Source organism: Solea solea, chromosome 20, assembly GCF_958295425.1.
Source record: "Solea solea chromosome 20, fSolSol10.1, whole genome shotgun sequence".
Taxonomy (NCBI): Eukaryota; Metazoa; Chordata; class Actinopteri; order Pleuronectiformes; family Soleidae; genus Solea; species Solea solea.
Window position 1 is genome coordinate 2177898 of NC_081153.1, and position 10211 is coordinate 2188108.

The following is a 10211-nucleotide window of genomic DNA, read 5'->3' on the forward strand; positions in this document are numbered from 1 at the left end:
AAAGACCAAGACTAACAAAAAAGTCGACCGTAACCATGGTCTCAACTCAACAGGCCATTTTGAATTTTGGTGATTTAGGGTGATTTGCACCCTACGTAAATGAGCTAACTTGTGCGAGTGCGTTTGTCAAAAACTAGACACATCAAAGGTGAACATCTATCGAAAGGTTTTGCTGATTTAAAACGGCGTGGCCACGGCAACCCTCTGCGATTTAGCGAATTTCAACCAATCGCCACGAAACAGGAAGTGCTATATGACTTCGGCATATGTCAAGTTCCACCGAATTCCCCCGAGCGAACTCGTTATTATTATAATTGTTATTTTCTCCTTTTGGAGATAAAAATAAAAATGTAATTTTACACCAACAGAACTTTATCTATGACTCACACAAAACATCCTTTCATCACACAAGACAGAAGATTACATTATCCAACAAACACACAGTATTTTGTCATGTTTTCAACACCTCAGCACTGAACGTGAAGTGGAAAACGCCGTACGTTCATTCTTCAAAGGTAAAAGCCGAGCTTTAGAGCAAACACAGTATGTCGGCCGACCGGATAGTTCCCCTTCAGCTCAGAGCAGCAAACCTGACGACTGCCTCAAGTTAAGTTAGAGAGGAACACCTCAGTGTTTGTATGTAAGTGTATCACTGGCATTTTAAATATCTTAAATACAGGTTAAAAGTCACATCATTGTATTCTGTGTGTGTGTGTGTGTATATATCGTGATATAGATTTGGTCAATTGATGGCTACTTCACAGTAACAATAAGGCTTGATTTCAAGATTTATTTCTAATTTCCTTATTCAAGATTCTTTATTTTTCACTTTAGAACCTTTGCTTGACTATTTTTTACTCACAAAAATGTTCATCGCGTGCTTATGTTGGAGTCGGGACAGATGCAAACGTAAATCAGTCTATTTCAAACCCACAGGCTTTCACTCAGAAAAGATCAGATAATATGCATATTTGACAGGATTTAATCATAAATATGTTTTTCTTTCTTCTTCTTCCTGCTTCCTCGGTTGAAGCGACAGCACACCTGCATGTGTACAGTTACGTATGTAAATGATGAGACGACCTCATGTGGTCTGAAAGGGTGATGTCATGTCCCCATGCTTGTCATTCCTATATGGTACAATAATTATACGTATGTGCCTCAGCAATATGCAACATAAAAGCATGCACCAGAAGTCCACATCGCTCTGTATATACGTTTATATATACGTATACAAACATGTACAAACATATACGTATTGAATCTTGAATGTGTGTGTATACATATATATATACGTATATACATATATACATATATACATATATGTATATATTATGTTCCTTCCCTGAAGGTTCCCAGAACATTCCTGTGACCACTTTTGTCACAACCTTCACACAACCTTTAGAGAACGTTCTCTAAACCACTTTTGTCTCAACCTTGGACATAAACGCACCACCACAACAAGAACACACACACAGTTCAAAGAACGTTCCCCTAAGGTTCTCCTGAGGTTAGTTAGAACCAAACATTCCAGAATGTTCCTCAGAGTTAGGCAGGAGCCTAACGTTGAGGGAACCAAAAACTGGGGTTCTATTATATATGTACACATCCATCCATCCATCCATCATCTACCGCTTTATTATATATGTACACATTATATTAAATATATATGATGAGCTTCCACTTTCTTCTTCTCAATCTAAATCTAAATCTTTACGGTTTGTCTTCAAGTTTTTGTATTTTTTTTTCTCTGGTCGGTATTTCACAGCAACGTTTCCGGTATAATGTTTTCAAAATAAAACCGCACTGCCAAGCGTAGGACTAAAAAAAGTATTAACAACTATGACCCTTTGCAATCAGAAAGGCTAAACGTACGTTATGGTATCAAGTATCTTAATCGGAGTATGATGGCGTTCCAGTTACAACGAGAAACAACACAGATCATCTTATCTTGCGGTTACGTTATCGCCAAAGAATGAGGCTTTTATTTTGTCACGTTAAAAATAACACTTCCGGCTTTGTCGTCGACGACGCTGACTTGACTCTGCTCCTTCAACTCCTCCTCAATCTGGAACATATTTGAGTCGCCACCGCCGGGCGGAGGAGTCGGAAGAGGTGGAGGATTCACAGCCACGGACACCCGAGGACGACGAGGTGAGAGGCCGGTGAGAGTGAGCTGAGAGGCCGCTGAGAGTGAGCTGAACAAACGTGATGGTGATGGTGAAAACAGTGATGATAGAAGTTACACTTTTGTGTGAAGCTGTGACACAAAAACTTCCCTGAAGGCGAGTTGAGTTGAGTGTCAGAGGTTTAGCGTAAAAGGCACAAGTTTGTACCTGTGTGTTACAGTCGTTCATAGAGGGAGGGTCGGTTTGATTTATACACTTTTCTGGCACAGCTGCACTTTCTTTCCAGGAGCGGGTAAAAAAAAAGAAAGAATCTGAAGGCTGGGGGCGCCAGAATGAGGAGAATACTAAATTTTAACGTCTAATAAAACTTGTATGTAGCTTATTATTTAACACCAGCCTCACACGTGTGGTCAGCTTTCATTACATGTCATTAACAGATAGCTTTTAGGGTTTTTTAATGTGTGATTTTATCAACTATTGACTCATAGTGATTTGAGTATTAATGAAAAATAATAATGTTCTACGTGTGTGGAACTGCTTCATGCTCCTGGTTCCATTCATGCTAACTCACAGTTCCTTACCTGCTTACTGGATTTCACATTCCATTTTTACTAGTGTTGATTCTCACCTGGAGGTTCCCGCCCCCTTTTTAAAAGTGATTTCTTGTATTGTTTGACACTGACTCATGTTTGTGGATACCTTTGAACTTCTTCATGTCACCTCAGGGCTGTTTCCATGCTTGCCCAACTAACAAGTTTTGGTTCTCAGAACGTTCTGGGAACGTTACCTTTTCGTTGCGGGAATGTTCTCCCCGAGGTTGTCCTGTGGTTGGTATGGAAAGTTTTCTAATGTTCCCCTAACGTTAGCTTTTGGTTGCACATTTGGTTCCTAGAACGTTCCCAGAATGTCACTTTGTCACAACCTTCATACAACCATTAGAGAACGTTCTCTAAAGGTTCCCAGAACAGTCCCCCAACGTAACTTGGTCACAACCTTCATACAACCTTTAGAGAACGTTCTCTAAATGTTACCAGAACAGTCCCCCAACGTAACTTGGTCACAACCTTCATACAACCTTTAGAGAACATTCTCTAAAAGTTCCCAGAACAGTCCTCAGATGTAACTTAGTCACAACCTTTATACAACCTTTAGGAACGTTCTCTATACGTTCCCAGAACGTTCCCCTAACGTTGTTTTGTACAACCTTTATACAAACTTTAGAGAATGTTCTCTAAAGGTTCCCAGAACGTTCCCCTAACGTTGTTTTGTACAACCTTCATACAACCTTTAGAGAAAGTTCTCTAAAGGTTCCCAGAATGTTCCCCTAACGCTAATCCCTCTGTGCAGGGAACCATCCAGCTCTCGGCAGTTATGGCGACCATCGTGATGGAGAGACTCGGCCACGTGTTCATCAGCCTGCAGCAGATCAGGCAAGTTCCCCGAATGCTCACGGAAGCCTCGCCGTCCATGCCCGACACCGTCAGAGACACTGAGGTCCCACGCTACTTCAGGGAGCACCACGTCTGCACCGGCTACCGACAGCTTGACCAAAGCTGGCGCTACTACATCCTGTCCTTGTTCCAGCGCCACAATGAGACCATCAACATCTGGACGCACCTGGTGGCATTTTTAGTTTTCCTGGTTAAAATGCAGCAGCTTGTGGAGACTGTGGACTTTGTTGGTGACCCACATTCATGGCCCCTGTTGATCCTCATGCTGTCCTCTTTGATCTACACGGGGTTCAGTGTAACAGCCCACATGATGGGCGGCAAGTCTGAACTGTGCCACTACATCTTCTACTTCCTGGACTATGTCGGGGTGGCACAGTATCAGTACGGCAGTGCCGCGGTTCACTTTTACTACGCTGTGGACCAGAGCTTGCACGGACTCCTGCGTGGGATCTTCATGCCTGCTGCCACTGTCCTCAGCTGTCTGTCATTCTTGGGTTGCTCCTACGGCAAATACTGCAACCTTAGCAAACCGACATGGGTGCGTAAGCTGTGCCAGGTGCTGCCCTCATCGCTCGCCTACATGTGGGATAGTAGTCCTGTGGCTAAGAGATTGTTCTCCTGGTCCACGGCCGGCGATGACCCGGCCATTGTCTATCACTTTGCCCAGGTGGCCTTCTTTCTCAGCTGTGCCTTGTTTTTTACCTGCCCCGTGTTGGAGCGCTGCTTCCCCGGTCGGTGCGACTTTGTGGGCCAGAGTCATCAGGTATTCCACGTCTTTCTGTCTTGCTGCACCCTGTGTCAGATCCACGCGTCTTACCTCGACTACGTGGGCCGCAGGGAGTTGTACTCGCGTCTGCACGAGAGTGGCGAGGCCACCATCATTGTTGGACTCTACGCACTGACGTTGGTTTCCTGTGCGCTCATTTTTGCCGCCATGATACGTAAAGTTAAACGAGTGCTTGACCTCAAGACCAAATGAGTGATTGGATACCGGAGGAGCTATTGTACGTTCAAAAGTATTTATGTGCTTTTCTTTCCAAACGCACGGCTTTATAGAACGGGAATGAATCATTTTTAATGCAAGCCTTTTTAAAGTAAGACTCTAAAAAGACCCATTTATACTCCAATCATCCGTTTCATGTCCCTCTATCCCAAATGTTCTCCACGCCACTACTCTACATACCTCCGTGCATCTTTTGCATTGGACGGACGAAATGAGCGCAAAGTGTGGACAAAAAGCTCCATCCATCTCCATCTCTGTGTCCGTCTTTTGTGTGTAAAGGTAACTATAGCAGGCTACGTTTAAAAGAGAAATGTAACTCACACCACAGTATGTGCCTCACCTGGCGACTGTCCGCTGTTGCAGCCACAGGTTTGCTTCCACCTTTTATCGTGTGTCCTCCCCACTCTCTGCCCCCTCAGCCTCAAATTAGATTATAATTATAACAAACAAAATATATGTCCCACCCCTCCCATCAGCCCCCTTGTCAAAGCTCCACCCCCAAAACCACCAGAAAGTCGCAGTCTTTCGTGGGAACTGCGAATTCCGGTTGCACTTCCATCTACCATTTTTCCCTGACTTGCGTGCTATCCTCTGCTTCAGCTCCTAGAATGTATATTAAAAATAGGTGTAGTCCTCAGGAAATGGGACGCAAGTAGCAGTTAGCCACCAGGGGGCGCCTCCACTGTTCACTTCTGAAGTCTATGGCAAATGTAATTATTTTCCTGAGGAGCAATGGTCTCAATCCCCAGTTTCAGGTCTTCTTCTTCCACAGTACACAATGTCAGTTTTGTAAAAATACGTTCCCATTCAGAGGGAAATAGACAGTTTGATTTAACACCAGTGTGATTGACAGCTGGTATGGTCCAATAGGAGCCTGGTTGCAGGTGAAATCTGTCAAATCATGGTCTCTTGAGGCTTCAAAACACAAAACTTTCTATATTTCTATACACAGTCTGTTCTTCAGCTGTTTCCAGACGATGTTCACGTGCAGGTGAGCAGGTCGTTAGTGACCAACAGGAACGAAGAGTTTGAGATACAAATTAGAGACCTTAGCGTTAATGTAAATAGCTGCTGAGTAATCAAAGTAAGTCCCACAAAACCAGAATGAAGTGCAGTGATTTGACAAATACTGATTTTATTCAGTTGCTATGTGTCGATCAAAAGCAGTTAGAATTAACAAAGACTAACCACATGTGGACACAGTTGCCTTTGACATGATATACAGTTGATGTTAATGAGTGTCACCACTGTTAGTGGTTATAATACAGTATTTAGAGTGATATATGAAAAAGCACCAAACCTGAATGTTAGGTTTGGATATAGAACCCAGAATAATTGAATGATTCTTTTGATTAGTATTTAAATGATTTAAATAAAAGTCAAAGTAATCACACCTTAGAGAAGAACAGCACAGAACAATTCTCCAAGTAGTAAAATAAAAACATTTTACATGGTACAACATGTAGACGGCATTTGTTATTGTGCCTCGAGTCTGATGTTTGCACAGTTTACATCGAGTCGGTGCTGATTTAGTGATTTAGTGATTTAGTGCATTAGATAATGGCTCAGAAAACACAACTGTAGGATTGAAATTGTCATGATGTCATGAGGTGTTTATGGCCACACTGAGATTTAGATAGAATATTAAAAAATGAATTTATAAAAAAGTATTTTTGCACAATTTATTAATTAAGCGCTTCTTTTAGACACACACACACACTAAACTGTGTTTTAGGATGTCAGCAGTTACTGTATTATGTCCTTTTTCACTGCACATGTAAAACACATGTTCCTGATAAAATGATAACAATGTTCTCTGATCAGTTGAAGTGACCCAGTAAACCAGCAATGCACAGAACCGGGTCACTGACACTGGAACAAATGCAGCCATGTTTGGTTTCATTATGGACATGTGAGCCTTTACTACTGTTCAATCATTTAATAACTACTGCACTGTAAAAAAAAAGTCTCATTAATAATGTTTGTCACTCTTGAGTCATGTAGGGGAAAAGTGTGTGTGTGTGTGTGTGTGTGTGTGTGTGAGTGTGTTACACACTCACAGATAAAAGATAAAGGGACCATGATAATGTACATTATGTCTTTGGGAGATGATGATGATGATGATGATGTCGACTACTGACCTTAAAGATATTAAATATAAGGGCTGTGGTGTTTCAGAAGGTCTTGTTACTCACAGCTTACCTCCAGGCCTACAGAATGTATTATAGTTCAAACTGTATTTATAAAACGTTGTTATCTTGATATTTCACTGAATGATTAACCTCATCGTCAGTATAGGAAATTGAGCTGTAACCTTTTTGTGTTCTCCTGGTTTATTTTGTTGTGTTGTGTTAAAGCTGTAGTGTGTAACCTTTAAATAAAGACAGTTAGTCACAGAGTGGGACTAAGCACCCACAAAAACCTGGTCTGACGCAGCACACGAATAACGTTAAATGGCTTCTGTTCAAGGACAACAAATGACAACAAACACAAGAGTTACACACTGCAGCTTTAAGAAACTGTACGACTATATGAGAATGATCTTAAATCTAATCTTAAATCTTTTTCCTGGAAAACACTTCATTCTCATTCTGACCTTTGAGTTGTGTTTTATTTTCAGACTTCATATTTTAGCCTTTTACAAAGACCAAGAGCCACCACAGAGTGCCATGAAACCATGTTTGTGTTGTTGTTGTTGTTGTTGTCATGATGATCGTACGGTGCTGCTGGGACCACTCTAACTTATTCCACTGACAAATAAAAACATCTCATATCAAGACGCTGTTAAGATTATTTTGTACATGTTTACCGAGAGGTGTTGTTGATACAGAACAGAACAGATGTCCTGATGACCTCCATGTTTAATGGGTTTCCATTGGTTACAGGTTCAGCTGTCTTCCTCACAGTCAGGCACCAGCTGTTATTTACATATCGTAAGGACTCATTTGACAGTTTGATGCTGTGTGTGTATATTTCTATACATATATATATACATATATATATATATATGATGGTAATCTGTAAACTCATTTTAGCACTAGGTGCAAGGGAAGCGTGACGGGAAAAAAATAGTCGTCGAAGTACCATTTTAACAAGTAAAAGAAAGCGATGTTGTTACTCTGAGAAAGTAACTTTCATTTCGAGTTCATTTTGAACTTTTACCTGAGTAGATGGCATGGCACGACTCGACTACACAGTTTAGTTGTGACACACAACACAAACACACAAACTACCGACTTGTAAAGCAGTTGTTTTCGGTGTAACTGAATCATTAGAATCAGTGGATTAAAAACACTTGCTTACCGTATCGTTCAGTACTGAACTGAAATACAGCCGCAGGGTTTGTGATGCGGCTCGTCACTCATGATCGCCGGCTTTCAGCAGTGCCGTCACTAAATACACCAGACTCCTCTGTTAAATGTTGACATTTTAGACATTTCCTTTGCTAAATGTTAGAGATTAACGCTTAAAGTTTGCCTACAGTTTGGCATTGTTTGCTTTGACTCTTGTGTCGGACATTGCGCTTGTGACACTCTTTGACCAATCAGTGGCCGGCAGTCTGACGACTTCCTTTTGGCTGTGAGGCTAGGTACTAAAAAAAAGTACCAGGTACCAGATACTGTCACTGATGGAAAAGTGAAAGAACTGTCCTGTGGCGTCTCATATTCAGCTTTTTCTTGTCACAGAGCCACAGGGTGGATTAGTGGTCAAGCACTGTTGCCTCACAGCAAGACGGTGCCGGGTTCATGTTTGCATGTTCTCCCCATGTCTGAACACGTATGAACATCAGGTTCGGTCAGCGGCTCTGATCAACGTCATGTCGTTTGCAAACATGCAGCTTGTATATAACGATTCTTCCCAAATGCCTATGGGAGCGGGAACTGTTGATAAAGCAGCAAACGTGACCCATTTCCAGCTGCACCTGCTCCAACAGTCGCCCGATGCAGTAATCCCCAGGTTAGGTGGGATTATGCTTCTGTGCTGAATGCTTAAAACCTGCTCAACTGATTTACATTCGAATTTAAGGACGGGTCGGGCCCTGACCTAAGGAACAACTCTGATTAAGAGATTGTATGCAGGATTTTTTGTAGTATTTTAAGTTAAGGCAGAGTTGTTCTTCATGTTACCTTGCTGATTTTAAAAGTCTATGCTGCATGTAAGTGGAATAATAACACATGTACAGTCTCTGTACATGAGGAATAGGTTGAAGCCCGTTGGCCTCTTTACTGATTCTTTCAGCTCACTCACCACAAACACTGAATGTGTTAAACACCCTAACTGTGCTGCGTAGTATGAACATATATCTTCACCACAGCGTTTTTCTCTAACACTCGAAGGACGAAGGAGGTAAAATATTAGCTATAAACACAACACAACAAGGCAATAGTTGGTGCATAGGTAGACTCCTCACAAGACAAGTTGTATTCAGTAAACAACGGGCAAAACCCCAAGTCAAAACACAGGCCAAGTCGCAAGGAAATAACTGGGACACTGACAATACTGAGCAGACGAGTGAATGTGAGTGGAATCTAAACCCAGCACCTCGATGAGTTGGTTAACTGATACGTAGTCACAGGAGGAGAAACGACAGGGATGGTTTTATATTCAGCACATTCATGTTTTTTCTGTATTAATTATCCTTTTATATTTGGTATGAATAGGTCATTTGAGCTGCATTTTGTGTCAGAACTGTGCTATATAAATATATTATTATTAATATTATTATATAATTATTATTAATATTATTATGAATAAGCACATTACTATTGCTGCTTCTTCTCAGCTTTTACAAGAGGGGAGGAAAAGCACTTCTCACTTGCTCAGAACAGCTGATTACATTAGTCCACACAGTAATTCATTTTTTTAGAACCACCAGAAATGACGATGCACTGGAGAATTGGAGTCTGGACTCGAGTCCATGGTGGAAAACTCCCCTGATGAGGCCTCACTCATTAGGTGGCTCCAAAAAAAACCATGAACCATGAAGCGCGTTTATTCTTCACACAGTCAAAGGCTCCTTTCAGACCTGCAATTAACATCCGTCCTCAAAGATTCAGTCATCAGTGGACAGTGTTAAGTGTGAAAGCTGAGCAGAAACATTTGTTTATATGTATTATTATTTTTTCTATGTCATAAAGTACTCATGTTAACCTAGAGCACCAAAGTGTGCTTATTAAAATGAAGCTATACATTTTTTTTATATTTATATTTTATATTTTTATGAATTATTATAATTTATTTTATAATTTATTTTTTAAACCAATATCAGTCCTCATCATACATATCAAACTTTAATGCATTTTTATGGTTTTCAACCATTTTTTGTCCGTAGGTGTGTTAGTGTGAGTATTTTAATTAACATTGACACATGACTGGACAATTGCCACATGGTGGTGTAGTGGTTAGCACTCTCGCCTTGCAGCGAGAAGACCCGGGTTCGAGCCCCGGTTGGAACAAGGGCCTTTCTGCATGGAGTTTGCATGTTCTCCCCGTGTGTGCGTGGGTTCTCTCCGGGTTCTCCGGCTTCCTCCCACAGTCCAAAAACATGCAATGTGGGGATTAGGTAAATTGGACACTCTAAATTGACCATAGGTGTGTGTGACCATAGTGAGTGTGAGAGTGAATGGT

General features: G+C 41.4%; 1 protein-coding gene across 3 annotated transcripts; it reads left to right on the forward strand.

Annotated features, from left to right (window-relative positions):
* Positions 1-2051: 2051 nt before the first annotated feature.
* On the forward strand, positions 2052-7360 carry paqr7a (progestin and adipoQ receptor family member VII, a). 3 transcript variants are annotated; one of them, XM_058619898.1, is made up of 2 exons: positions 2052-2154; positions 3477-7360. In XM_058619898.1, the coding sequence occupies exon 2, from the start codon at positions 3501-3503 to the stop codon at positions 4557-4559; it is 1059 nt and encodes a 352-aa protein (XP_058475881.1). In that variant the 5' UTR covers positions 2052-2154; positions 3477-3500; the 3' UTR covers positions 4560-7360. The 3 variants fall into 3 exon arrangements, with proteins under 3 accessions (XP_058475881.1, XP_058475882.1, XP_058475883.1); XM_058619899.1 differs by having other exon boundaries at positions 2074-2165; XM_058619900.1 differs by having other exon boundaries at positions 2133-2193.
* The last annotated feature ends 2851 nt before the right edge of the window (positions 7361-10211 follow it).